Below are 27,831 nucleotides of genomic sequence, written 5' to 3' on the forward strand. Positions count from 1 at the left end.
GGCCAGAAAACCCTAGATACAGCACGATGAAGAGGAATTCCCCACCATAACCAATTAAAATGTAGTTTATTGTTTGTTTTACCATAGCACCTGTAGGATTTTTACAGTGTTACACACACACAATTACAAAACTCTCAAAAAATGATTAAATTAGAAAACATTTATGACAAATACTGCCCAGTGACCACTTCGCACATAAATAAGATACAAAAGAGATAAAAATAAAAACAATGTTTATTTTTGCCCCCCTAAGAACCATTTACTGGAAGGAATAGGGCACTAGAGACCACATGAGTTTTAGGGACTCAACGCTTTGAAAACCTGATTTTCCAGGAGAAGGTGCAGGCTAGTCTGAGGAAGAAGTTGAGTAACCATAGCTGCTCTTTAACTGGCTTAAGATCAAGTCAGTATTTCATGCACACCCTGAATGCACGTGGCATTCACATAGACTCTAACTGAAGTGCCACTGAGGTTAAACCACAATCTTTCCTTTGATTTCAGGTGGTTTTGGCTCAGTCCTGGAGATATTCAGGATTAGGAAATCATGGTGAGAAGAGTAAAGCAACATTAGCATCACACTCAGAAAAAAAAAAGTGAGGATCAGGGAATATACAAGAATCAAGTTAAAAAAAAAAAAACCAAAAAAAACCAAAACACAAAATCATGATTTCTGGTATAAAACTGTTTACGAACACTGTGGTTTTTTAGGCGATATCTTGTAGGTGTGGAGCCCAGGCACTTAAATTATTTTCAGCTTCACACTTCTGGTGGGTGGACCCTCTCCCACCATCCTAACATCAAATGTATTAATACAATGTTTAATAGTTTTAAAAAGATATGAAAAAAAAAACACAAACAAAAACCCGCACATGATCTCCCCAACACAGAAACAGAATGAAAAAGGAAGCATGAAAAGGAAAAGAGCTCTTATAAACATTAACATGCTCAACAAACTACTGACAGGTTTTAAGAGCTGAAAACATTAGGATGTTGGAGGATGAAAAGGACCTTTTCCATCATATGCAAATCCATATGGTTTTGGGGCACAGTTTATGGTGTAATGCCAACCTCCAACACCAAACCTGTATTGCTGATACCCTACACTTAGGACATAAGCCACCATCATTTTATCATCTCATGCTGAAAGGAAAAGAGGAAAACATCTCCTGTCAATGACCCTGAAATGCCAACCTATTTTCTAAATAACATATGGCTTTGAAATAGGTCTCCTTTTGTGCTTAAAAGCAGAGGTGTAAGGACAGCACTGTCCTCATGGAGAAGAACGAGAACGGCTGGGGGAGCCCAGCAAGGCACTTTCTCCAAAAACGTTGGCATAGGAAGACTTGAGGAACTGAACATAGTTTTGCATGCTGCGGTTGGTGCTCTCCGACTGCTCTAACCGATCCTTTAAATCCTGTAGGCGACTTTCATACCGGCGCTCTGCCTACGTAAAGAAGCACAAAACACAGGCTGAAAGACAGCAACACTCATCCTTTTCACATTAAACTTAAGCTGTTCTCCAAAACTACTGAGGACAGCAAGAATTAGCACAGCAGTAGATGACATTACCATAGATGGTGCTATGATATTTATAATTTGTTCTGCTCATTTCCAACTCCATTCAGCAACCCACTGATAAAAACAGGAGACAACGCAGCTAATCAGTAGGGCTTTTAAAACTGATTAGCTATAGTTATGGGGAATTAAACACAGTCTTTTCTGAAAAGCAACTTGACTTCATCCATGTGCCAACCCAATTCCAAGTAAAATTCAAGTAAACAAGCAGGGTAAATAGGACATTATGAAAGATTCCCCTTTCTTCCAGAAGAAATCCTTTCCTCTAGAACAGAAACTGCATTCTCTCTCAGATAACCAAGCACAGTAAATGAAGTCAAAATCTGTCCATGATATCTGGTGCAAATCTCATTTGAACTTAAGAAAGGTCTGATTCTTTCCTTAAACACACATATGTTTAGAGCACGTTCATTCAGATCGTTGCTATAAGTAATAAGCAAATGAGAGTCCACGCTCCTGAATCAGTGATACAATAGAAATGTCATATCACACATCTGTCTTGGACATATATAACAGCACATCACATTCAGACACAGCTGTGCACAATTTTTGCAGCATGTCCATAGGACCTTGGTTTATGGACTGCAACTACTGCCAGGACAGCACAAGCACAGCAAGAGTATCCCTTGCAAGTCACTCACATCATCTTTGCTCCGACGCAATTGGTTCAGCTCTGTTTTATTCCTACTCAGCTGGGTCTCCAAATCCAAGATCTTGGACTGGGCTGCCTTCTCTCTAGAGGTTGCTCGTTCTCGAGTTTGTTCCACCTACATGTAACGACAGAACAACTTGGTGAAAGGGTGGTCTAAGGAAGAATAATTTTTCCCCACTCTATTGCCCATAAAAGCCCTATAAAGTCTAATTGGACACATTCTCATAAATAAGAAGCAGCTTAGTCTTGTGCTTTCTTCTCTTTTGTTCAAGCTGGAGTGTGGGGTTCAGTGTTTCAATGCTTTAAGAGCTGACAAACAGTACCACCACATTTTACTATTCGTATTTCACTAAACGTGATGATTTTAATGATCATGAGGAGTTATTTCCAGCAATCTTGCTGCTCCCCTTTTACAGTCTGCGTAGTTTTAGAAGAATTCACAAACACAAGGAATTACTTACTTGTCTTTTGGCATCCTCAATGGCCATCTCCAGCTGACGTGCCAAGGAGCTACATTCACGGGTCTTCTCCTCTAACCGCAGCTGACACTGGTGGATCGACTCCTCACGTTTTGCTATGACCTGAAGGAATTCTATGTTCTGCGCACTTGTTGTCTCTAGTTTTCTAGGTTAAGACAATAAGGGAAGGAAACCTATTCATTTTAAATGGAGTGTGTTTCAGTCTGCCTTTTTGTCAGGTCCTGACTAGTTTGGGAATACATTCTATTCTCCCTTGAAAGGTGAAAGCCCCAAGAAACACACCTCCATTTCTCAAATCAATATTTCAAAGATTGAAGGACTTACAGAGTATTCACATACCTGCATTTTCCCAGACATCGTCACTAAAAGGAATTTATAAACACTGTAATACTCAGTAACCTCAAAACTGTCAGGCTAGATTGGACAAAGAGCTGTTTTATCTGCTGTGTATGTCATCACCCTTTCTAACAACATTCATAAAAGGTGCTGCAAAAACAACTAACTCTCTCCAGTGGACAGCTACTGGTTATAGATCCTTGTGGGATAAGCAAATGCACAGAATCCTGGACATGTGGGGGACTGGAACAAGACTGAAGCTATTTCAATCCCCTGAAAAAACAATGGGAAGAGGATGGAAATGGAAGGTTAAGAGAGCAAGAAAGCCTAATATTTCTAACCTTTCTAGCTCCTCCACCTTCAAGGTGAGCTGCTTTTTCTCCTCCTGGGCAGATTGATATCTCTCTCTTGTCATCTCCATTTTGTCACCCTGGAGCTCAATCTAAAAGTTACAGTAAGCAATTACTTTACAGAGTAGTCACTATACACACACAACTAACCACCTAAAATGTATGCAGCTCTCCAGAAGGAAACATGCTCAATTAATGATTTCCAGAAAGTCCCAGAAAAAGAACAGTGGATAGAAAAGCAAAGCACTAAACATCCATTTTGGTGGTGCGTCCAGTTTGGAAAGGTATGAGAAAATTCTTCTGTACTGTAAATGAAAAGTCAGGTCCATAAATGCTTGCATGCAGAGCAGCCACTTGTAAGCACAGCAAAGCACACACATTAAAACCAGCCATATACACAACAGCAGCCCACAAAGGCATTAGAGCCCAAAATACCAGGAAGATTTATAATTCCACATCAATCAAAGTAAAGCAGTCAGACTGTGAGATCATTTGCTTGAGGCATGGTTGTAGAAGTCATGTTTGTCTGTAATTCTCCTGCAATACCTACACAGTCCTCCTGGACACAAAAAACAGGGACAGGGAAAACAACCTGAAATCAGGGTGAGAAAACAAGGTTGGGACAGCACTTTCAGCAGAAAACCACAGGAGGGAAAGCTGATGAGATGGTGGAAGTATGAGGAGCAAGTGTTGGCATTAGCAAGTGTTGTCACTGCTGCTGTTCAAGTCCCAGTAAGGTTCTGCATCAAGGGATGAGAAACCATTCAAACAGTAAGGAATGCTACCAGCTACGCCGCTAACTTCTTGCACAAAGACATGGCACACACCTTTATTTTGCAGTGCACGTTTAATCTTTTCAAAAAGAGGTGAGAACAGAGACGAAGTTTGAACCTTCCTGTGATTAGAAATTCATCTTGGTCTCAAGACTTGCAGACTGCAGTGATGAAGGTACTTTCTGCCAGTCCCTTACCCTCTGACGAAGATCTGCAATTATGACAGACAGGTCCACGTTCTTCTTCTCATAACTCTGAAGCTGGTCCTGACATTCTGCTAGTTGTGTCTCTGTGATCTTTAGGATCTCGGGCAGCTTTTCCAGTTCAGCAAGCTGGCTCTGGAACTGCTTACGCGCCTACAGTCAAAGAAGAGAACATAAGGACCTTTCAAATGTTCATAAGGTGAAGACTAAAAAAATTCTCAACTTCAACGAAGCTTTGTTAGTCTGCAACCATGATGGCACTGTGTGGATATTTGGCCAGTGTTGGAATTCAAAGCCTGAAGACTTCTCTTACTTCAAAAGCCTCTATGTTAGGATTTGGTATTCCCTATGGACAGAGTGAGAATGAGTATTTTGGATCACGGGCTTCAATTGTACTAAAAGTACAAGCTCTTTTTTGAGGACACCTGTTCCACATCAGACAACGGTGCAACCTGCATATTCCACTGTTCTAAACCACTATTTCTGCAGCAAAGGACACAGTAAGCAATTTAAACACCTCTGAAGAATGCCTTATAGTAAAAAAGAAGCTGCTAGATGTTTGATAAATTTTGCAGAATGAACAAGTCCTGAGAAAAACTACTGGAAAAGGCAAACTTTATTTCCTGTTCACAGCCATTTTTCACTACATTCAGAATATTAAGATCCATTAATTTCTACAACATATTGGTCTTTAGAAGAATAGTTACCAGTTCAATCTCCTTGTTCATTTCATCCTTTAGTGCCTTGTTCTCTTTATCACACCTCTCCAGTTTTGCTGCCACATCATCTGCTTCCATTCGGGTCTTCAACACCTAGACATATGAAAAAAACCACATACTCTATCTGTTATATATAGTTTTCAACAAACGTGCAGTGCTTTGGGGTAATTAAAATTGCTCAAGGATCAGCAACAGGTTTCTTGCCACACTAACCACCACCCCAGAACTGCATTTGGAAGTTCACTTTCTGCTTCTGCCACCTGGATCATTTGGTTTTCCCACCAAATGTTCTCCCCTCTTGCTTTATCTTCCTACTACCACAATATCTAAAATCCCCCCCAAAAGGCATCCATGGAACAGTACCTGCCACACTAAAAGGCAGAAGAAAGCATATCACTGTTTTCCTTTATTGTTGAAAAGTAGCAGGGAAAAGTGAAATAATTAAAACCAGTCTTTTCCATTAATCAAGATCTCTGCTGTAGGAGTCAGCTCTTCCTAATGATCAAGTTACCAGCACACAGTGAGAAAGACAAGTCTTCCACACTTCGGCATACAGAACATGGCAGTCTGGATGCTGCCATTTGAGAAAAAGTCAGGATAATAGAGACAAAAGAACCAAAACCACATGGAATTGCAACATACTCAAAGAGGAAACACAGGATTACAGCATTACAGAACAAGCCACAAGATTGAAGGGAGAAAACATGTTTGTGCCAGGGCTGAAGGTTTTGATAAAATGCCTACCTGTGACTTGTAGGTTTCAATCAACCCTTCATAGTTCCTGACAGAGATCCTGAGCTGCTGCACTTCCATCTGCGTTTGGTTCAGCTTTTCCTCCATTGGGACCACGCTAGCCTGAAAACAGAAAACATCTTCCATTGAGCACTTGGAAATAACTACCATGCTAACTGCCTAACGTTGTCTAGACTAAGAAAAAACACTTTTGTCAGTGTAAATTGGTAAAATTTTCCAGACTTCAGTAGATTGCCAGATTTATACCAGCAGAGCACAGCAGTTTGGGATGGATATGCAGTCTTTCCATTTGCCTGAATGAGCTGTGCTACTTGGATTAGGGCCACTACTTATTTGAATCAATGCCTAGCTTTCCAAGAAGAAAATTATGTAGGTCACCTACAAGATCACCAGTGGTAAAAGATGACAGGAGAAATATGCTAGCCATTTTTTTTTTATTCTGGAGATTATCATTCTCTCTGCATGAGCTACAGTTGTTTGTTCTCTGGCTAGCAGCATAAAGATGTAAGGACAAGATGTAAGATCCCAGCTGGAAGAAACAGTGCTTGGACCGGAGATACTCCCAGCCAAAATGGGAAGAAACCCAGTCTGGCCAGAATGTACACTTTCTTTCTTTATATCTCTTCCCTGCCTACCTGCCCTATCATACTCACATTATGGTAAAACTGTTTTGAAACTAAATGGCAGCAATGGGTGCAAATCAACTGTCCTCAGAGGCCAAGCAGCTTGTTATAATTTCTCCATTTTCCCCCTAGCATTTCAGCTTCAGACTCCTAGAAAAACCGACCTTTAGCCTTTCATTCTCCATTTTGAAAGAAGTGGTCTCTGTAGTCTGTTCATGCAATTTATCCACCAAAGCATCTCTGTCTTCCCGCATCTTGTCCTCCAGGGTTGTCTGCTGTTCCAGCAAGTCTGCAACACGGCTGCCAGTCAGAAAGAAAACAAATCCTTAAGTGACAAGAAAGAATAAGACTCTTAACCCTTGAAAATTAGCTTCAGAAATATGGCTTTTCCCTAACCTTTAATCTTCCTCCTCCAGTCATGTATGCACACCTATCTGTTACACTGCTCTACTACCTCAATTTTCTTAGACTGCTGAAAATGAACTTGAGCTGTCCCCCTGGAGCTCAGATGCGTTGCCTCCAAGACACACAGAATAAAGAGGTACTTCTCTTGTCTCGTACCCAACTATTTCTTCCTGCAGCAACAATTGTACTGCAGTGATACCAACACATTTATTTACCTTCACAATAAATTGGGACAAACTATACTACCTACCTGTTCTAATCCCTTCCATTCAAGCATCTCAAACAGATTTCAAAAGAAAGATAACCTTAATTCTTTCAAAGCTATACAAAATGGCAAAGGAACAGAGAGTTTTAAGGGTCAGCAAATCCTTAAAAAGCCTGCTTTTGCTGTGGCAAGTCAGCAGCAGAAGTCACATCTCTCTGTCTCTCCAAACTGCTTTAGCCATTAGGCAGTGCTGGTTTTGCTTGGATATTTACAGGCAATCCAATTAAATTATTCAATTTAATGAAATAATTCAATTAAATTATCCTTGAACTTAGAACTCATCCCCATTCATGCTTGTTTCTCCACACTAATTTTATTTTAACCTGTTCAGCGTAACAATTTCCAGTTCAAGGTCACTCTTGTCCTTTACTACTTTGTTGTAGCGACTCCTCCAGGACTCCAGAGTAGACAGTGCCTCAGCAACATAACTGTCCTATCAAACAAAAGAAATACATGAGGAAAAGAGCAAGGATGACAAAAATGTCACTGGACATGGGATGTGCAGACAATATGCAGAGATGCTGATATGGGTAAGCATGGTATGTGCAGAGATTTCACTAATACTTTTAAAATATTTAAAATATTTTTTAAAATACAAGTATTTTTATTCTTCCTGATCTTTCAGAGGGGTGTTCTCCAACACTACTGTCAGCCAACAGACATAACAGCAGCAAAAGAAGAATCCTCTTTGAGGGCAGATGAACTACCATAAATACAAAGCATACCTAAGATTCTACAAGTGGCTCAGGTCCCTGGAATGCTAACAAAAACAAAGAAAAAAACAATGAAGTAGTGAGAAATCCATGTTCCCTTCTTATTTGTTTTAGTCTTAACTTTTCTACTTTTTCTTGATATCCTTCAGTCATTTTTCAACAGGAAATTCCAGTACATCTCTTAGTCTTTGTACTTTTCTGCTCTGACTAGTTTCTCTATTAGCAACCAACATCATTCCGAATTTTCAATCAAGACCACAGGGCTTTACTTCATCGGCTTTTGTCAACTCTCAGATGGTTCTAAAGAACCAGGCGAAAAATCAGAACTGCTAGATCAGTATGATCTAAGTTATTGCATGTCCTAAGTTAAGGACATGCAGCAAATACAGTAACAGCTGAGAAAACTAGGATTGTTCTAAACTTAGCTTAAATGGGCCAAGGCATAAGACAGAAATAATTTTCATTAATTTAAAGCAGAGACTGTCCCCAGAGCTGCTACCAGAAGTTAAAGATTTAGATGCATGATCTGAAATGAGGTCTCTCCTCCTGTATTATTAGGTACCTTTTCTGCTAGCTGGACAGCCAATTGCTCTGCATACTCTTCACTCCGCTCTGCCCGCTCTTTTTGTGCACGGATGGCTTTCTTCAGGGCCTCTTTATCACGGTCCGCCTTCTGCCTTAGTTCTTTCAGTTGTTCCATGATATGTTCCACCTCTGCCTTATGCTGAGCTTCACTGCGCTCCAGATTCTGCAGCAGGGGGAAGAAAACACACAACATGGAATAATGTCCTTATACATGCACACCCAAAGCAGCAACTAATTTCCTAGAAACAGTGGAGAGAGCTGGGCATAAACCCCCAACCTCCAGCCTTGGAGGTACTTGCAATCATGTTTCACCTACACGATCCTATCCTAATGCTGACAGACATGTCAGCATGACATCTTCCTTTCTTCTTTCATAAACTGCTCTCTAACATACTGATTTCCTCTCCTAAGACAAATACTGGTCTACCAGTCTTTTGATCTACCCAAGAACATTCACTTTATTACTTGAAATGCTCATATACAATAATGTTGCTTTATGCAGCTATAAAGCTTAACAGAATTAAAGCTCTTCTAAATCATTAACATACATACATTCATTACAACATCAATAGCTATGTTAAATATAAGCCTTTGAACACGATAAACCAGGGGAACTTTTTCCTCCTCATTAATACTGTGGAAAGCATGCATGAATATGATCAAACACAGGAACTCATGGCACAGCATTTTTCCCAGAAAGCAAATTAAATAGTTTATGATCTGTCATGATGCTTGACTAAACCAAAACCATTATTTAAATAACTATGTAGTAATTAACTTAGAAAAAAAATTTAATAAATGCACATAGACCTTAAGGCTATGATTTTGCTGCATGCATCAAAAGCGAAAAGCCTTTTCTTTTCTTACTTCATTTGAAAAGTATGGGGTGTGTTAGTGCCACAAACATCACCAGTCAATTTTTCAGGCTACCAGACACAGTAGAAGAATAGTTGGTGAGTGCTACTTCCCTGGTCAATCAATTCAGTTCATCAGTGTAAATGAAAAGACAATCCCCAGGGACCACTGAAAACATACCCGTATCTGTATAGTCAGACGGTTGTTCTCAGCTTCTTTGTTTCGCAATTGCGCTTGCAAATGGCCTCTCACACTCTCCATAGATTTGGAGAGTTCGCATGCTGTCTTTGCTTGGTCCTAAATAAGAAGCAAACAGGACACATACTTTTTTCCTCAACAAGCTAATAGAAAGAACACTTTATAATATGTAACAGTGTCAGATTTCTTCACTGAATGATGTCCAGCCACCTCCACTTGCCTCAGATGGACCCTCACATCTCCTCTACTCTAACAAAATGGGCAAAAAATGAGTAGCCCTTTATTTTGCATCAGATGTGAATGACTGGCCTGAAAGATTTGTTTTAGGGCAAAACATCCTTCATATCCAATCTCTTCTGCTACATTCCTTTTTCACTTCCTAAACAGAGGAACAGATTGGAATTTGATATCAGGAACCAACATGACCTTAAACAGAAAGGCAACTCAGTGATAAGCCCAAGTAAAGAGAATACCACCTATTCATCTTTGTAACAGGTTTTATTGGCAGAATATGGAATGTACAACTGTGTGGGAATAAGTAACTGTCTGCTTTCTATAAGCAAGCCAGTCATGTGAACCCTTAAAAAGTAATCGTCTTCAAGTGCAAACCCATATTTTGGACTACCTGTGGTTCTACAGAACTGGAATTGGAGCAGGGAGAGGAAAAAAGAAAAAGTAAACTACCTTTTCTGCCTGTATCTGAATAGTAAGATTGTCCACTTCTTCTTCTTTCTCCTGAAGCCTCATCTGAAGTTGCTGGGAAAACAGACACCACTCAAATGTTAAGTAACAAACACATTTAGGTGTGCAGGTGGAGGGAAAGAGGTGTAACTGCCTCCCTCCCAAGACCCTCTGATCCACAGCACTCTGCCCGGTTTCCACAGCAACAGCATCCTCAGCCCAGAAAAACAGGCTGCATTCTCCTCAAGCAGAAAGCAAAAGGGATACACATGCATTTGTGTAACAGGGCATAGGATACACAATCAATAACGAGGATCTGGCAGGACTATATACTCCATAGACAAAAATGGGCATTGCCTATGTCTCACAGCAAGTTTTATAACTTCTGGCAACGTAAGGACTCTTTTCTCAGTTTACAGATAAGGAAATTAACAAAAACTGGCACCACGTCACTCACTCATTCAGTGACAGAGGCAGATACACAAAGCTTACTGTCTTTGTGCTTTTCTATCTCTAAGTATAACATGATAAACATACAGAAACAATCAGGTGATTTCCAAACTGAAGAATTCTATCCTGACAGTCAGGAGTATTTTGGCAGTAGGTATTTTTTTCTCTCCCACACTTAGAGTTTTCTTTTTAAATAAATATGTAGTACAATTCTTGCTTTGTACATTCAGTACCATCAAAAAAGTTAAGCAGAATCATTTGTGCTTAAACATCATAGGTTCTCCTTTATAGCTGAATACTATAAATCCTAATGGTGCTCTTATATATAGGTCTCAGTTGTGCTATCCTCATTCTAAGTCCCCATATTTCAAAGGGCTAAGAAATCTATCCACTTTGAAATGTAGGTTGTTAACCAGAGGAGCAATGTAGTGGCTCTGATTACCACAAAAGCCAAAATATTTTTTATTGGTCTAGAAGGCACTAGTGTAAGACTCAGTGAATGGTTGAATACGAGACAAAGAAGAGCTTGTCATTTTAGATCTCTCTGCTTTATCATTAAAAAAAAAAAAAAAAAAAAAGGAAAAGAGAGATTATGGCTTGCTTACCATTTTCTCTGCATCTGAGTCAGCCAGTCTTTTCAGCAGTGCTCCTTGCCGCTCCAGTATCTTCTGAGCATCCTTCTACAAGAGAAATATGTGAGAAAAATTGTTAACTAAAAAGTCAGTTTTATACAGATTCTTTAAATGGAACTGGAGAAATCAACCATTTCCTTACAGTTGGAGCAGCAATTCTCAGAAGATACCCGAAAGCATCAAATTTGCTAAATATTTCACATATCATCACCCATTTCAGAAAGCTTTTCCACTTCTCAAAGATTATAATAAAAAGCATGAGGGCAATTTAAGATCTTTCCAAACTCTCCCGCTACTCAGGGAAAGTCGTGTGGAAGAACTTAGTCCTTTTATCCAATTTCACTGGTGGCTGAAAGAACTGTTACCATCGGCCTGCTTTTCTCAAATGGAATATAAACTACAGGAGGAATAGCAATTTAATTTCTGTATTGCTCTTACAAGCAGTACGGAACCGTTTACCATTTCTCTGTTATTGCTCATACAGCCTACAAAAACAAACTTCTGAGCATCTTTAGGCTCCCATTAGCTAAGGCCACATCTAGTTCTCAGACTTCAGCCAATGCAACTGTAGCAGCAACATTTCAGACCAGCATAAGCAGCAGATACAGCTGTATCCACATGAGAGAGTTGGCAACACAGTAGTGCCTATACCTTTTAATACAAAGACTTAGATGCCCTAATACCCTCACAGCAGAAAAGTCAGTCTCACTCAGTGAGGTAGGCAGAGATAAAAAAACAACAATCCGTCCTTTATGACACAGGGTCATAGGGTTGGGGGGGGAAAAAAAAAAAAAGGGGAGTTAAAAGCGCTCAAACTCCATTTCAGTCCACAGGACAACATAGCCTCCTGCAATCATCCAAGTTCAAACACACAGCACTCACTGCTCACCTCACGGTTGTGCTGCTCTCTCAGAAGTTCTCGCAGTGTCCGGTTGGTTTCTTCGAAGGTGCTCAGTTTCTGGAGGAGAAGCTCTTTTTGTCTTGTCAGTGTGTTAATGTCTGAGCTGCTCATGTGTTTCTCCTAGAGGACCAAAAAATTTAAATAAATAATTTTCACATGGAATTAATGTATGAAGCTGATACAAGCAAATACCCCACTTCCAAACAAAACCAGCAAACACCATAATCATGTTAAAATCCTCCACTTTTCCTTACATTCTTCTGGATCAGCAACCGTAACATTACATTTTTGAGACAGCCATATAACAGGACAATGTAGTAAAGGGAAGAACAAAAGAGGACAACACCTACAATGTTGAGTCTCCCAATTGTATTTTTCAGGGCATGGATCTGCCTGGCTGCTGCTGCTCCATCCCTTTCTGCTTCACTCAGCTTGGACATCAAACACTCTTTCTCATGCTGCAAGTACTTTTTCTGTAGCCTGTAATGAGAATTCAGTCATCAGAGAAACAAGAAGCTTTGACGGCTGTACTGATATACAGTTGATTGGGTTAAAACTCACAAAAATTCTCCTCTAATTTTCAGCAACTATGTTTGTTTATTTGTTTTTCTACCAACATCATCCCAATTCAAACAGCATTTTTTAACCTTCAAGATATGAACTGCAGAGCTAGGATGACCCTCCAGTAGGCCACACAAGTCAACCACTCTCAAGTTCTTCTCAGAGTAGTTTTTTGCCATTCCAATAATCATGCTAGAGCCCTTCTCTGCCGCTATTGCCATATGAGGTCCCCCTTCTAAAAGGTGAGAAAAAAACCAAGAACATAATTTCTTCAGCAGCACTGCAACCCAGGGTACAAACTACAACCTCAAATAATGTCAGCAATAAAGGCGGTAGGTGCTCTGTAAGTATCACTACTTGCAGTAACAATGGAGAACAGGAGCTTTCTTACACAGTTAGATCTTTCTCTTCCTTTATGCGCTCAATATTGCGCCTGAGCAGTGTATTCTCATGTTCTGTTTCTACCAGCTCTTGTGTGACCTCATTCAGTTCTTCTTTCTGCTCCTCAAGGAGACGCTTTGTCATTTGCTGCTGTTCCTCCTTTTTCTGCAGCTTGGCCTGATGAAAATATTTAAATATAACTTAAGACAAACTGGGTGCTTTTAAAGTGATACACGGAATCCACATTTCAAACCAGTGAACCAGCTATTCAGCTGCACCAAACAACAAATGACCATGCCTTTTTTTTTTTTCCCTAGATACTTCCAGCTTGTTCCTGTGCACAGAGGGCATAATTCACTTATTGCCTGGAAGTACCTTCTGTCCCACAAACACAGGGAGACACAGTTGTCCTGGCTCCAAGTCCAGAAATTGTCATCAGCATGAGACATGTGTCAGACCTCAAACATAGCAGGAAAGGAGCTCTGGTAGGAGTTCACACGCTGGGAATGGCTCCCATTGCTCCGCTATTGCTTTGTGAGATCCAGGGAACTGGGTGAAATCAACCTAAAAAGCCCCTGGCATTTTGTTTCCATCTACCCATTTTGGATTACTCAGGAGGTTCTGGGGCAGCTCAGTGTCACTGCTGGTAGTGTGATTGGAGTTGTGTACAGACTACTCAAGAGCTGAAGGGGCTCAGAAGTTGACTACTATTCCTCACAAATGACACATGCATCCCATTTGGCAGTTAAGAGCACTATAAACAGGTGAAGATGTGAAAGAAGAGAAAACATAGAAGGGGATTGAACTACCGTACCAGACTTCTTTCTTTTTTTGCAGCAAAAAAATGACTGGAGATTCCCTGGCTTGCACAGAATCAAAGCTAACAAAATTAATGTGATCGTACACCATGGATTTATCTAAATGACACCACCAAACATATTAAATTAACTTATTCAAAGTATCAAAATGGATTTTTTGTTTTACAATCATACAAGTAATTCCATTAAATTTTGTAGCATATATAAAATGGAAAATGCTTAATATAAGATTCTATTTGACTCAAATCCCATTCTTGTTCACTGATTTGAACTTCATGTAGTTTTGAGTAAAATAATAAGAATACAAGATTTGATACCCTCAGTGTTAAAGTCAAAAATCCAGTTTGCCTCCACCATAATGCATCTTATGAAATCTGGAAACATTTCCTACCCATTTTTTAAGTGGTGTCAAGAACATAGAGGCTATCTATCTGAAAAACACATCATCACTGGGTTGCGTATTTTGAAACACAATCAGAAGGTACAATCTGGTTGAGTAAGTGGGTTCTTTGACAATAAAACATCAACATACTAAATATTTCACCTTCTGGAAAGATCATTTTTCAGATTTTGGGTTCGGGCAGAAGAGAGATTCTTTGGAAACTGAAGCACAGCAATACCTTATTAAATGGATAACGTTTTAAAATGTTTCATAGTAGGGCTTAGTAAATTTCTCACTACCATAGTTCAGCTCTTCTAAACAATTCAGATTGATTTTTTTTTTTAAGCAAGCTACCAACAGCCTGAGTAGTCTTCCATTGCACCAAGACTTGACTCCAGCCTCCTCTTGCCAAATGATCCCCTACAATGCCCAGGTCAGCAGGTCTTTATACTGTCTTCTCACCTCATTCTTCAGCGTTCCCACCACATTCATCAGGCTATCTATCTTCTTTTCATATTCATTCATTTTGCAGTAAATAGCATCCTCCTCGTCTGTAGAGAGGTCACTCAGGCGTAATGCTGACAGCATTCTTTCTGAATCTGGAGGTGTAATTTCTAGGCGGTGAGTTGGTCCCTGGTAGAAAAGCAATAGAGAGCATCATTTTTTTAGTACAAAGTTATAAACAGTGTTCTAGCCTGAACCCTGCTAAAAACAGGGAGCAGTTGCATCACTGTAATAAGGCTAGTAAGGAAAAAAAGTTTGTAAACCCCTCTTTCATTTCCATCAGAGAAAAGTCAAGAATGCAGAAAGACTAGAACAGAAAAAGAAGAAAAAATAAAAAAAGTTCAAATTCTCATCTAGGAAGAGCCAGGAATACAAAAGGCAAAACTACCAACCGATGAGAAAGAAAATATTACACAACACTACACAAATGCTCCACTCTTTGGAAGAGACTAAGAACAGCAGCCCCTCGCTGTGCCTCCACATGAGATCTTGAAGGGGACTAGTAAAACTACAATAAACAAATAAATTTGTCTGGCCTCTTGAGGCAGAAAGGCATCCTATGGCCATAGGCTGCTAACTAATTTCCAATTTTTCTATATTAAAAAGTGAAGAAGATTTATAGAAAACACTTAAAATACACAGCAGGTGACAATAGCCTTATTTCAGATCAGCCCAGCTCCCTCACTACACAATTGTTCTCTTCAACCTCAGATAAACCTGAAGGTTTGTTTTAAAGAGCAAATTCAGCCATACCTCCCATTTGCAGGTGGACTCCCAGACAGATGTTTTGCCTGGAGGCATCCAGGGGGCCTTAGTTTTCACCCGGACATTTCGGCACACGTTCATGGTATCTCCTTTCATTTTCTGTTTGTGCTTTTGCTAAAGAAAGAGAAAATAAAATAAATCACAGACTTTTAAAGAACCATTTAAAAATTTGAGTGCTGAAAAAACAAATGAAACATCATTCATAGAAAAATATCATATGGTGTTTCACATGATACATCAGATCAGATGAGCCAGCAGCCATTGGAGGAGGCTAACACCAGCCAGAAGGATTCAGTTGACAGTATGGCTTGATGTGGTAAATTCTTCTTGTTTATCATGTAGCAACTCTGTTATATCACTGGGTACCTGCACTTGTGATGGGATGAGAGACTTACCCAGCAGGCCAGGGGTGGGAGATTGGGGTGGCAGGGAAGGAAGACTCCTCTGTATGGAGATACACAAAAAAATACCACAATACAACCCATTCATGTGAAGAAAGAACAAACCTGGGAGATCCCTTCTCCAATCCATATTCATCTCACAAAAGAGCAGCTATATAATTTGACAACAGCACTACCAGAGAAAAAACAACAGTGCAGGGTGATTGGTTACGAAAAGCCCCTGAAGTGGTTCCCCTGCTTTGCAGTCAACTAATCGATCCACATTTATTTATACTGAACTCAAGGCGCTCTAACTGAAGGAAAGTTAAAGTGTTTTTGCATGATTCTAAACTTAGAGAAAAATCAGATACTCTAAATATTCCCTATGGGCAATTAATTAATAGGAGTCATGGGTTTCACTGTCAGGCCCTACCCCATTTTGATAATTGTCACTAGCAACAAACACAAAATTAACAGAGGACTTAGAAGAGGGTGTCTGCACACAAAGAAGAATAAGCTAGCAACTTCCATCACCTTTTGAGAACAACTTTACATAAACATCCAGCTACAAAAGAGGATATGAGATAGCTAGAAACTCCACTTCACTATGGCCTTCTACCTACTGTGGGTAAGGTTATGAAGAGATACTCTTTGCTGAATAGCTCAGCAGACTGAGGTGCTTAATGCCAGAAGATGGTTTGAATCCGGACTTTTTCTAAATACATTTATTTTAACACAATCAAGATGGAATTTGAAATGCCTAGATATTACCTTTCCCTAAACATTTCCTAAAAAATAGGGATGAAACCAAAGAAAAAACATTATCAGGAAACAAATCCAGAAAATAAAATACCCCCAAACCACATCACATTGGAAGCGATACTCCTCACAGTCACACACTTGAACATGAAAAGTAACTACATATTCTATATTTAAATCATCTTAAACACAGAAGACATGTTACTAAAAATTCACCATTGAATATGAATTCAAGTCTTACAGTTCTAATACAACAGTAAACCAGACGTTGAAGATTTTGTGAAGCTTCTAGGACTGTTCACCTTCCTCTTTGTAGCCCTTACAAGCACCCAGCTACACACTCCTACCTGGCATTTTGCAGGTGTGGTTTTCTGACCCTTTTTAATATGGACATGGACAGGGGTGTTTTCATCCACATGGACGTGCAAAGGGGGAGATGAGGAACGGTTCTTCATGGCTCTTCTCCCACAAACGGGAAAGGGCAATACAATGAAAGGAAACCTGTGAATGAGGAAACTGGAAATAACAACACTTCCTTCTGTGCCAGAGAGCAGCAATGGCCAGCTTTGGTTAAAGTTTGAGCTTTCTTTCAGTAGCATCTGCCATTTTGAATTGCACATTATTTTGCTGTAAAGCTGGGATTAATACAAATAATTTCTCTGTTTCTGGTATTTTCTGCTTTTAATGTGGTTATTAAAGACCAAATACAGTTGGATTGATGGCAGATGTCTGTAAGAGTCATTGGAGTTCAAAGTCTTAGAGCAAGTGAGCAAATCAAGGTTTTCCAGTAACCAACACTGAGTATGAAGAGAAATTTGAAGGAGGGAGGAATGTTTAATATAACGTTTAGCATAACAGTTTAGTTTAGAAAAATCAACAGGAAACCACCAGATCCTTCCATCCTAGAACCCTGAACCTGTAAACTCTTTCATATGTGCTTAAGTGTCCTTTGGAAGTTAAACAAATGCTTAAAAGCTTTTGGATCACAGCATTTCTTTAGTCTTCAGAAAAAAGCACAACCATAACCAGTATCTAATACAACACAGAAAAGCCTAGAGACGCAAAGTCATCACCTTTGAACTTGATGCTTCAGTTGAGGTATTAGTATAATGCACTGGCAAATCTTACAAAAATCCACCAGCAGCACTAATCTGATTCTGGCAGAAAGGTTTTCATCAGCCTAGGCAAAAATTACTTACAGGTATTCTAAAGCTTTTAGCTCTTCTGGAGACTATGCTCTGTGCAGAGACTGAAGTCACTTCATTGTTGATGGATGAGGGACACCTGATACAGAAATAATAAAATGACCACTAATAGGAAAAGGTACCAATTTCTGAACATCCTCTTCCTTACAATTTAAGGCAACATGCAGGCACAAACACATCAAATGTATGAACCCAAACAACAAAAGTTGGTATATCCTGACCTCCTCTGACAAGCATGGGATGAGGGAAGGACCGAGATTATAATTCCTTACATACTGATGATGAAAGTTGGTTTAAACACTACAAGATGTTTTGTACTATTACATGATGGCCTTACTCAGAGTAACTCAAACCTTAAAATTCTAACTGTAATTTTACACTGGTTTCATAAGGAAACAAGGTTTGACCAGTTCCAGGATATCTGCACATCCCTACCCAGGCCCCACATCCTCCCTAAATTTTGCCATTATCAACAAATTCTGTAAAACTTGACAGAAATGTTAAGGTTGTAGGTTTATACAGCTTTTCAGGCTGAAGAGATGCATCCAAATTAACACTCATGCTGAGCCCAGCACCACACAGACTCATGTTCCAACATGGACACTGCCTGCCCAGCATATACGTGTACTGGTTGGCTGACCTGTGGTACACACACAACTGCGAGTCAGCTACAGCATGAGCAGCTTCTTTCTGGTGATACTTGGGGGACTGGAAGAAATGAGAGCAAGGAAGGAAGGATCTCCAAAGGACTAATGTCTATTGATGAAGTACACTTATTAGAGTGGTGATACACAAACACACCCCCAAAAAGTTTGCCGACAGCACCGAGCTGTGTGGTGTGGTGGGAGGCTGGAGGGCAGGGATACCATCCAGGGGGACCTGGACAGGCTGGAGAGGTGGGTCCCTGTAAACCTTATGAAGTTCAACAAGCGCAAGGTCCTGCACATGGGTCAGGGCAATCCCAAGCACAAACACAGGGTGGGTGAGGAGTGGATTGAGATCAGCCCTGTGGAGAGGGACTTGGGGGTGTTGGTGGATGGAAAACTGCCTGTGAGCCAGCAATGTGCGCTCACATCCCAGAAAGCCACCCGTGCCCTGGGCTGCAGCCAGAGCAGGGGGGGCAGCAGGGCCAGGGAGGGGATTCTCCCCCTCTGCTTCACTCTGGGGAGACCCCCCTGCAATGCTGGGGCCAGCTCAGGGGCCCCCAACAGCAGAAGGACACAGAGATGCTCGAGCGGGGCCAGAGGAGGCCACGAAGATGCTGGAGGGGCTGGAGCAGCTCCCCTGGGGGGCCGGGCTGAGAGAGTTGGGGGGGTTCAGCCTGGAGAAGAGAAGGCTCCGGAGAGACCTTCGAGTGGCCTCCCAGGGCTTAAAGGGGGGACAGGAAAGGGGGTGGGGGTAGGACAAGGAGTAATGGTTTTAAACTGACAGAGGGAAGATGTAGATGAGATCTAAGGCAGAAATCCTTCCCTGTGCGGGGGATGAGGCGCTGGCCCAGGGTGCCCAGAGCAGCTGTGGCTGCCCCCTCCCTGGAAGGGTTCAAGGCCAGGTTGGACGGGGCTGGGAGCCCCCTGGGCTGGGGGAAGGGGGCCCTGTCCACGATGGGGGTTAGAACTTAATGGTCTTTAAGGGCCCTTCCAACCCAAACCATTCAATGATTCTGTGATATCAGGCTTGGTTAGCTAACCTTAGGGTAACACTCTTTCATCATTTGCTACTTAAGAACAAGTGTTACAAGGAAAGTGTTACTTGTAATGCGGTAGAGCAGAATTTTGTACAATACTTCTGTTAGATTAGAATTCAGATCACTGATTAATTTGTCAGCTTGCCAAGGTTCATGTAATAACCTACTCTAAATAAAACTAATAATACTGAATCTGTTTTCAAGCAGTACATGTCTAAGACAAAACACACCTATATATAATGTCAGGTTTATGAGAATTACAGAGGGGAAGACATAGCAGTGCTTCCCTTAAGAGTCTGAAACAGGAAGCGGCAGTTTTCTGAAGGAACAAGATTCTCCAGCTTCTTGCTACAAACAACTCCAAACACTGATGGGTGTTTTAATCCTCTTTTTTCCAAGGAAGGGTTAAACTCCCCCCAGGCCCAAATGTTCCCATGGGCTACAGCACTGACTGAGAACTTATGGAGCTTTTGGATCACCACAAGTGAAAGAAATGTTGTCACCCAGCTGGCCCTAGCAACAAGGTTTATTTCAGAAGTTTAAGCAACTTCTCCTGACATGTCCAGAGCCTTTGCAAAGCTTTGTGGCTACCTCAGGCTGGCAGGGACCTAATCTGGGCTCAGACTCCTGCTCAAAGCAGGCTCAGCTTTGAGGTCAGAGCAGGGTTTTAGCCAAGGCTGGGGCTGGAAAACCCCCGGAGGTGGCACCACGCCCCGAGCAGCCCGTCCCCACCCCTGCCCCGACACCCAGCCCGTTTTCCGTTATCTATTTCAAGTCGCCTGAGAGCTCCCGCTTTCCCTCGCAGCGGGAAGGACCACCCCAAGGCAGGAGGTGCTTCCCGCTACCGACCCGGCGCGGAAGGAGCTATCCCCGGGGGCTGCGACCCGCCCGCGGCCAAACGGCGAGGGGACCCGCGCCCGCCCTCCCCTCACAGGGCCCCGCGGCCCCAGCCCCCCTCACCATGAAGGGCCGCGCGGGGTCCGCAGCCGCTGCCGCCTCAAGAGGCCTTCGTCGGCGGCGGGGGGGCGGCGGGAGGTGCCGCCGGGGCCATGGGGACCCCGCAGCCGGGGCGAGAGGGGCGGCGGGAGGCAGCACCGGGGGCAGTTGGCTCCGCCGCACTTCCGGGGCCGCCCCCGCGCCGCCGCCCGCGGCTCCGCCATTGGGCGATTCAAACCTTTTTCCCCCGTGATCCGGCCCCGCTGCGTCACAACGTCCCGCCCCCCGCAACCGCCCGCGTCGCCATAGTGACGAGAAGCGGCCGGGCCCGGCGCCGCGCTCCCCGGGAACCCCCGGGATGGCGGGGGGGGTGGGGGGGGTAACACCGGGCGGAGCGGAGAAGTCGCGCCCGGAGCTGGTGGCGTTTCACCTCCTCAGTTCTGTCGCGGGAGGCTGTGAAACGCTTTTTCTCCATCTAGGGTTTACATCGGTACTTTAAACGATCATAAAGGGTTTCTTCAAGCCTCCCGTTTGTGTGCGTTCAACATTTTTCTAAAAACAAACAGCAGCTGCTTGGATTTTGTTCCTTTGATACCACAGAACACAAGCGGCAGTACAGAACAGCTTCAATACATCAAGTCACAGACCAGCAACCCATCTGTTTTTACTGTAAACATTTTCTTTCTTCCCTCTATGTCAGATCTTAAGCAAATGTGTAACTAGACTTACATTTGAAAAAAAAAAAATAAATAAAAAACACAAAAACCCACACCCTCTATCACAGCCTTTGTTGCTATATCCAGAAAAGGCGCCCAGCACCTGACCCAAACCCACACAGTGCAAGCAGCTGCATTACAGACTGATTTCAAGCTGCATCTGAAATATCTCAGCAAATCAACTTCCCTGAAACCTTCCCTTTCTTCTGAGGAAACAGAAAAATTAAGGAAATTAATTACTCCCATTCAAACCTGCACTGTCTCTCACTACGACGAACATCAGGCATTTCTAGCCAGCACAGGTCAGTTAGACTCTCTATAATCCAACTGCTACAACAGCAAATCTTTTGTTATTATTGCATGGCAGATACATCTAGAGATCCCCTGGGCATGCAGATTCCTCTTAATCATTCTTTTTCCAGAGCAAAACCAAACTGATTTTCAGGGGTATTCCAGAGATTTCACGCAAGATGAGTCTTTCCTATAACAGCTCTGCATGAGTCATTTCTGGGCAGGGTGTGGTTCCTGAGCCTAAAGGGCACGGTAAGAATTCACAGATCTCACAAAGGGCACAGAAAGAAGCAAGCCTTTATCCTTGCCAACCGTACAGAATCCAGTACTGAAAGAACCGTTTACATGGGAGAGTAAAAGCACAAAATCTGCCAAGTGCAGCATCATTTCCATCATAGGAAGGATGCCTTTCCCAGTACCGTGGATTCCTCCAGTTCCCTCAGCACTGGGCTTACAGGATTCTACTGCAGGAAAATTCGTCACTTAAAGACTAGTATCCAGTGTCTCAGTCAGGAAAACACTTCAGATGACACGGATGAGTAGTGGAAGACAGCCTGAAGCAAAAGCTGCTCAGGCCCACCATATCTGATATGGCTGTAACACTTACTAGCCAAGAGCATCTTGCTTTTACAGTAAATTGCACTGAGAATGGCTCTCACCTAAAAGAAGCCTATTTGCTGCATTTTTCAGTTCAGAGCTTCTTCTTCCCATTAGAGTCCAAGACCCCTTCCTTTTACCTGTTCCTGTCCTTCCAAATACCATGTTCAAACATATACCCAGCCGCATCCTTTCTGCTCACTGAGACTCGATATTCTAAACGGGACAGTCTCTGCACCTGCATGTCAGTCCATGAGGTGTAACCAGTTCATTCAACTCTTTGAAAATAAATGCCATTCCTTCTGAAGTCTTTTACCATGCAAGTACTTCAAGAAGGCAGATGCAGATGGCATCAGACTGCAACTTCAGCTTTTTGAATGACTTCTTCCATGCGCTGGTACCAAGGCTGAATGTTGGTATGAACCATCATGTCGTCAAAGGCTTCCAGCCCTTCCATGACTCGGAGGACCCCGTACACTGCCTGTGCCAGAAGACAAAGAACAATACTGAAAGAGTCAGCAGTGGAGAATGGCTTATGGTACCAGCGAGTCTCTCAACAGCCTAGCTAGTGAGGCTCTTTCCCTGTCCTGCCACCTACTTTACCACTCTGATTAGCAAGGAAGACAATGGCAGAAAGGTAGTTAAGAATATTCACGTTTTTCCATGAGAAAAGAGTAAGGAAAGATCAGGATCTACATGCAGTTATGAGGCAAAAGTTAATCCCATCTCTGCATCAAACCTTGATATGAAATGCTTCACTCCCATTCCAAGGAAAACTGCTGGTGGATGGGGATGAATACTGCTCCACTCTGCACTGCTGCCTGCAAAGGGAGCCCCAGCAGCACGGAATGCAATAAAACCTGTGCAGGTGTGAGGCTTTATTCACCAGCATTCACAGGCTAGAGCAGTGTCCTGGCTTGTAACCTGCTTTTATCATGCTTCCACATGATCAGTAACATCCACCTGCATATGGGAACTGCAGGTTCCATCTTAGGAAACATTTCTCTGGAGGAAAACAACAAGTACAGCCCTATGGAACACAAGTCCCCTTCACGTGAGAATTGTATTACTGCACAAAGGACATTGACAATGCATGTCAGGTAACTCACCTCCTCTGCCTATATTTGTATAAACCATTTCACAGAGATGAGCAACCGTATAATTTGCAATATGCCTCACAATAAATGCAGGAATTAACTCCTTACCAAGTCAGCAAGGTTTGGCTGGTTTCCACCCATGAACAGTCGATGTTTGCCAACAGCTTTTACCCACTCATTAACAGCTTCATACAAGTCTTCTCGGACATTATCTTGAAGGTGATGCCTGGATAAAGAGAAGAACCAGTTTGAAGACACCAGTCTGATTCTTTCTTTAACCTTTTATCATCACCAATCTTATGGGCTGGCCTTTGCCTGGGAATTATGAACATATTTGAGAGTGAAGGGGCAGCTAGTGATTAAATAGTAGATGAGTAGAATGGTTCAGTACCTCCAGTTAAAGAAGTACAGCTGTTACTCACATTGGATGAAACAGTTTGGTTTAAAACACTGAGGTTCTTTAATATCTGGAGTTCATGGCTAAGGAGATTAAGGAGCTATTCCTCTTGTATACTTGGTGTTGGTGGTACCAACCTTTTCTTCAGCCTCTTGCTAATGAAGAACATGGCAACAGCCCCCATGTACTTGGCAAAGAAACCTTCCACGGTGCCAAACTTCCCCTCACGGACAATGTAATCAAAAGATGCCAAGGCTTCTCTGGGGGTACGGTAAACATTGGGGGAGATGAGGTGAACAAGCCAATCGTCTGCCCATTTTCTCCACTTCATTTCTTCCCTGAAAGCATTCAAAAGACTTTTCAGTGAATGAGGTACAGATTGCAGGGCTACAGGAAGCAGGTGGAATCACAGTGGCATTAGCCAGAGGTTCCACCAAGGACAAGTGTGTCAAAAACTTCTGTCCAGCCTTGTGCTCTGGTGACCTCTCTGAAATGCACTCAGGATCATTATCTTTGGCAAGGCTCCTCCAATCTCAAACTAAAATTAAGAGTAAGATAGAGCACTGCTTCTCCTCCCAATGTAAGAACTAAAGAAGAAAGGGAAACTAGCACTCCATAGCAGCACTCCACTGTGACATAAAAGAAAAGCCAAGAAGGAAACCAGAGGCAACAAGGTGAGCATGATCATGTCATGATGGTGGTAACTAGGCTAACAGAATTGTTTCAAATTATGTAAGAAACAACAAAACCACTCTAACTACTGAGGTTTTAAACACTAAGCAAGGCGTGACAGGATTTGTCAGCACCAGTGGGATTTTATATCTACACCATCCTCAAGTACATCTGGAGGAGGCTGTGACACTACTTGGAGAGCCCAGAAACTTAAGTGCACTTACACTCTCACTTCTTTGACAGGATAGACTCGCTTTGTCTCCTTCTCATCCAGCATGAGCCAGTATTTATTCCCATACTCAAACACCTCCTTGCCTTGCTCAGTCACAGTTTTCATAGGAGGATAAAAGGACACAATCTCTTCTAAGCTATTCCGCCTGTGGACAGAAACACAGTTAGCACCTGATCTGGCTGCTACAAAAATGAGCGAAAGCAAAGGACAGAAAGATACATGCTTCAAAGTGTATTATTCTAAAGATAAGTGCACAAGGTTCCAAAGTCTATTTGAAAGAAGTTTTGAAAAGAGACTGGAACAGCTACTTGCAAATAACTATTCTTAGCATACATACCTCTGTCTATGTCAGTACAGACATTTTTGCAGGCATAACACTACCTACCATTGTCTCAAGTGCTTTGTAGCATAGACCTAACTGACAGGCCACCGGCACAGAAATTTCATTTCATTCTAGATGTTTAACTGGTTAAACATAAGCTTAGTTCCAGGACTAACGCTAGTCCATGTTTAAGTAGGTTCTGTGCAAATAAAATCTCCAAGGTGAAAAAATAGTAGTTCTGAAAGGTAAAAGCTTTGCTTTACTGCACATACATCATAACATATATAGGCACCATCCACACCACCACAGCCAGGGTCAGGTCTGCTGGGCCAAACACCCAGAGCTTCAGAGACCAAGGTCAGCAAAATACTTATGACCAGCTCAGAGAGTCTTCTCAACCTCTAGTTTGTTAGGACCATTCACATTCAACTCTTCTCCCATCATCCCATTTTCTTACTTGGAAATGAGATAGGTCTTTATTGCACTGATGATCACTGAAGAGTCATTCAATTGCTGAAAAACAGAATTAAACCAAACTTTTAAAAGAAGCTGGTGAAATTGAAAACAAAATTCTTCAAAGCTTTCTCCCCTGCACACTGAGGCTCTAAGTCACTACTGCAGTCCCTTTCCGCCTCATACATTTCCACAGGAGCCCCTGCACATCTAAAGACAGCCCTACATTCAGATCTCTTCTGTGACTGTTTCAGAGTATCACTGCAAATTTGTCTTTCATTCTGACAACAGAGAACCTGAGAGTCAGGTGCACATGTAATACTGAAGGGTTTTGGATTTAGGCTCTTGGCAGTAAAGGAGGAAAGCAACATTAATGTAAAAAAAAAGAAAAAAAAAAGCCAAACTAAATCTTAAATCTTCAGTGTTCCTGAGATCTCATTCTCTTCCCATAAGATATAAGCAGTTCCTGCTAATACAAATGATATGTCCTACATAAGAGCTGATAGAAGCTAGATAAACACTGCATTAGTCACTACACAAACAACATGCTTTGTAAGAAAGGCCAACACAATACTCTAATAAGGCCAAGGCATAGGAAACCATGAAGCAAGAAACAAATCATAGGCTCTTGAGAATAAAAGATAATCTAAAGATCACACTGCATGTGATAAACCACAGAGACATGACAGAGACAAAGCCTCCAAAACCACTGCTGGGGGGGGAATCAAGCTTTCAACACAGTAAAGACTTACCAGAGGGCTTCCAGCATTGGCTAGCAGGATAGGCACCTTTCTGTAGGAGGAGAATTTGATCTCTTTCCTCATTATCGGGTTCACTTCTACAATTTCATAGGGAAGTCCATGATAATCAAGAAAAGCTCGGACTTTGCTGCAGAAAGGACATGTTTTATACTGGTAGAGTGTGAGCTGCAGGCTCCCTGCAGGCAGCTGGGGAAGGAAGAAACCAGAAAATTCTATTTTCTACTAAAAATATAAATACCACCTTTGTTCCACCCTTAATTTTGTCATGAAGTCATAGTCATTGACATTCAGTTTCAACATCTGATCATCAAAATATCTTGGCTAAGAGATGCTTTGGCATCACAAATATTCACCTTCCAAGGGGACCAAATACCTGTTTTTCTAAACATCTATTTAATCCGCTAGAAACTCCTACTCACAGCTAGAAAAGAAGTTAAATCCAGACATTTTACCCCTCTAAACACAATTCTGAAATGAAAGAAAAGCACAACCCTATTTTAATGATCTTTAAACCAAAACCTATGTAGCCATTTAAATCCAATTTCACACATCCCTCCAACCTCTGCTGAGGCCACAGGGTAGGGAGAGCAGGAGTTTACTGTTGATTTTAGGCATGTATCTGTCCAAATTCAGATTCCTGGGATTAACCAACCTGTGCTCAACTGAGACAAGGCAGGGAGAAACCAGGGCAACACAGACAGTGAGGCAGCAAGTGAGGGATGTTTCCCAACAGCGATTTGACAGAACCATGCCAATCATTGGTCATACACTATAAAAACAAATACGATCATCTCACTTTGCTTTTCATTTACACTTTATTGAGTTACACAACCCTCCGTGGGTGCTGGGAAAATGCAAGCACAGACGATGCTGTTTCACATCCCAGCAAGCTCTCACTTTCTAACAGGCATTCCTTAAAGCTCCTCAAGCAGAATGCTGCCGGGGCCTCATTTATACAATTTTAAGAGGTTTCCTCCCTGAAACCGGAGGAAAAGCAGCCGCTTAGCCCGCAGAGCTGGAAGAAACTGCTCCGCGCCCTCCCCCATGCGCTGCCTCCCGGGGCGGACGGCCGCAGCCGGGCCCAGGGCTCGGGGGCGAAGGGCGGGGATGAGAGCGGCAGGAAGGGAAGGAGAACGCCTCCCGCGGGCGGGGAGAGCCGCCTCAGGCGGCGAGCGGAGCCCGGCGGCGCGTTACCTCAGCGGCCCGGTGCTCCCGCAGGTGCTGCCGCCCGGCCAGGTAGAGGCCGGCGCCGCCGCCCAGCGCGAAGGCAGCGCCCAGCAGCAGACGGCGGCTCCCGCTCCCGCCATCGACTCCTCCTCTTCCTCCTACCCCACCGCCGTAGGCTCGGCGCGGGGCCCGCAGCCGCCAGGGCGGCAGCAGCGCGGCTGCCCACCAGGCCCTGCCGGCGGCAGCCATCTTCCCGGCACGGCGCGGGCGGGCGGGCGGGGGGGGTGGCTTAAAGGGACCGCCTCGCGCCTCCCCCCGCCCCCGAAATGGCGGCAGCGGGGACGTGCTGCGGTGGGACACCTCACACCGGTGTTGAATTCCACACGAAGCGGGCACGGCGAGGCTGGCTGGGCCCGGCTCTCCTGTGGTAATTATAAATTCCGGGTTCGCTGAGAAGACGCCAAAGCATAAAGTGGAAATAAAAGCATCAGTTCCCTGAGAGTGTGTCCTGCCCAGCACACCCCAACAGTGCTGAAAGGCATCCTTTTCATTAAAGCGTGGTCACAGCCGTTAATTACACTAATGGTCAATTCCTCTACTTGG

At 42.8% G+C, this 27,831-nt stretch overlaps 2 protein-coding genes across 3 annotated transcripts; both read right to left on the reverse strand.

The window, feature by feature from the left end:
* Positions 1-49: 49 nt before the first annotated feature.
* On the reverse strand, positions 50-20,571 carry ODF2 (outer dense fiber of sperm tails 2). 2 transcript variants are annotated; one of them, XM_033012116.2, is made up of 22 exons: positions 20,548-20,571; positions 17,898-17,982; positions 17,046-17,199; positions 15,955-16,003; positions 15,548-15,673; positions 14,753-14,923; positions 13,101-13,267; positions 12,499-12,628; positions 12,137-12,268; positions 11,221-11,295; positions 10,169-10,240; positions 9,467-9,583; positions 8,409-8,594; positions 7,457-7,566; positions 6,628-6,763; positions 5,832-5,942; positions 5,076-5,180; positions 4,363-4,521; positions 3,384-3,484; positions 2,689-2,851; positions 2,217-2,342; positions 50-1,444 (listed from the first exon to the last, which is right to left on the reverse strand). In XM_033012116.2, exons 3-22 carry the CDS (start codon positions 17,114-17,116, stop codon positions 1,271-1,273), a joined length of 2,481 nt encoding a protein of 826 aa, XP_032868007.1. In that variant the 5' UTR covers positions 17,117-17,199; positions 17,898-17,982; positions 20,548-20,571; the 3' UTR covers positions 50-1,270. The 2 variants fall into 2 exon arrangements, with proteins under 2 accessions (XP_032868007.1, XP_032868008.1); XM_033012117.2 differs by lacking the exon at positions 15,955-16,003.
* A 591-nt stretch (positions 20,572-21,162) lies between these two features.
* PTGES2 (prostaglandin E synthase 2) lies at positions 21,163-27,503 on the reverse strand. Its single transcript, XM_042786977.1, has 7 exons — positions 27,256-27,503; positions 26,053-26,247; positions 25,305-25,360; positions 24,518-24,670; positions 23,759-23,959; positions 23,333-23,450; positions 21,163-22,608 (listed from the first exon to the last, which is right to left on the reverse strand). Exons 1-7 carry the CDS (start codon positions 27,475-27,477, stop codon positions 22,480-22,482), a joined length of 1,074 nt encoding a protein of 357 aa, XP_042642911.1. The 5' UTR covers positions 27,478-27,503; the 3' UTR covers positions 21,163-22,479.
* Positions 27,504-27,831: the final 328 nt, after the last annotated feature.

Source organism: Tyto alba, unplaced genomic scaffold (assembly GCF_018691265.1).
Source record: "Tyto alba isolate M040663 unplaced genomic scaffold, T.alba_DEE_v4.0 Super-Scaffold_11, whole genome shotgun sequence".
In the NCBI taxonomy this organism is placed as follows: Eukaryota; Metazoa; Chordata; class Aves; order Strigiformes; family Tytonidae; genus Tyto; species Tyto alba.

Excerpts from the sequence above, each read along its gene's own strand:
- ODF2 (XM_033012116.2), bottom strand. The coding sequence starts at position 17,116 with ATGTGGATGAAAACACCCCTGTCCATGTCCATATTAAAAAGGGTCAGA. Across the intron at positions 3,485-4,362 it reads TTGCAGATCTTCGTCAGAGG|ATTGAGCTCCAGGGTGACAA; the intron begins GTAAGGGACTGG and ends TGTAACTTTTAG. Across the intron at positions 1,445-2,216 it reads TGCGTCGGAGCAAAGATGAT|GCAGAGCGCCGGTATGAAAG; the intron begins GTGAGTGACTTG and ends TTCTTTACGTAG.
- PTGES2 (XM_042786977.1), bottom strand. The coding sequence starts at position 27,477 with ATGGCTGCCGCCGGCAGGGCCTGGTGGGCAGCCGCGCTGCTGCCGCCC. Across the intron at positions 25,361-26,052 it reads CCAATGCTGGAAGCCCTCTG|CAATTGAATGACTCTTCAGT; the intron begins GTAAGTCTTTAC and ends TCTGTTTTTCAG. Across the intron at positions 24,671-25,304 it reads AAGACCTATCTCATTTCCAA|GCGGAATAGCTTAGAAGAGA; the intron begins GTAAGAAAATGG and ends TTCTGTCCACAG.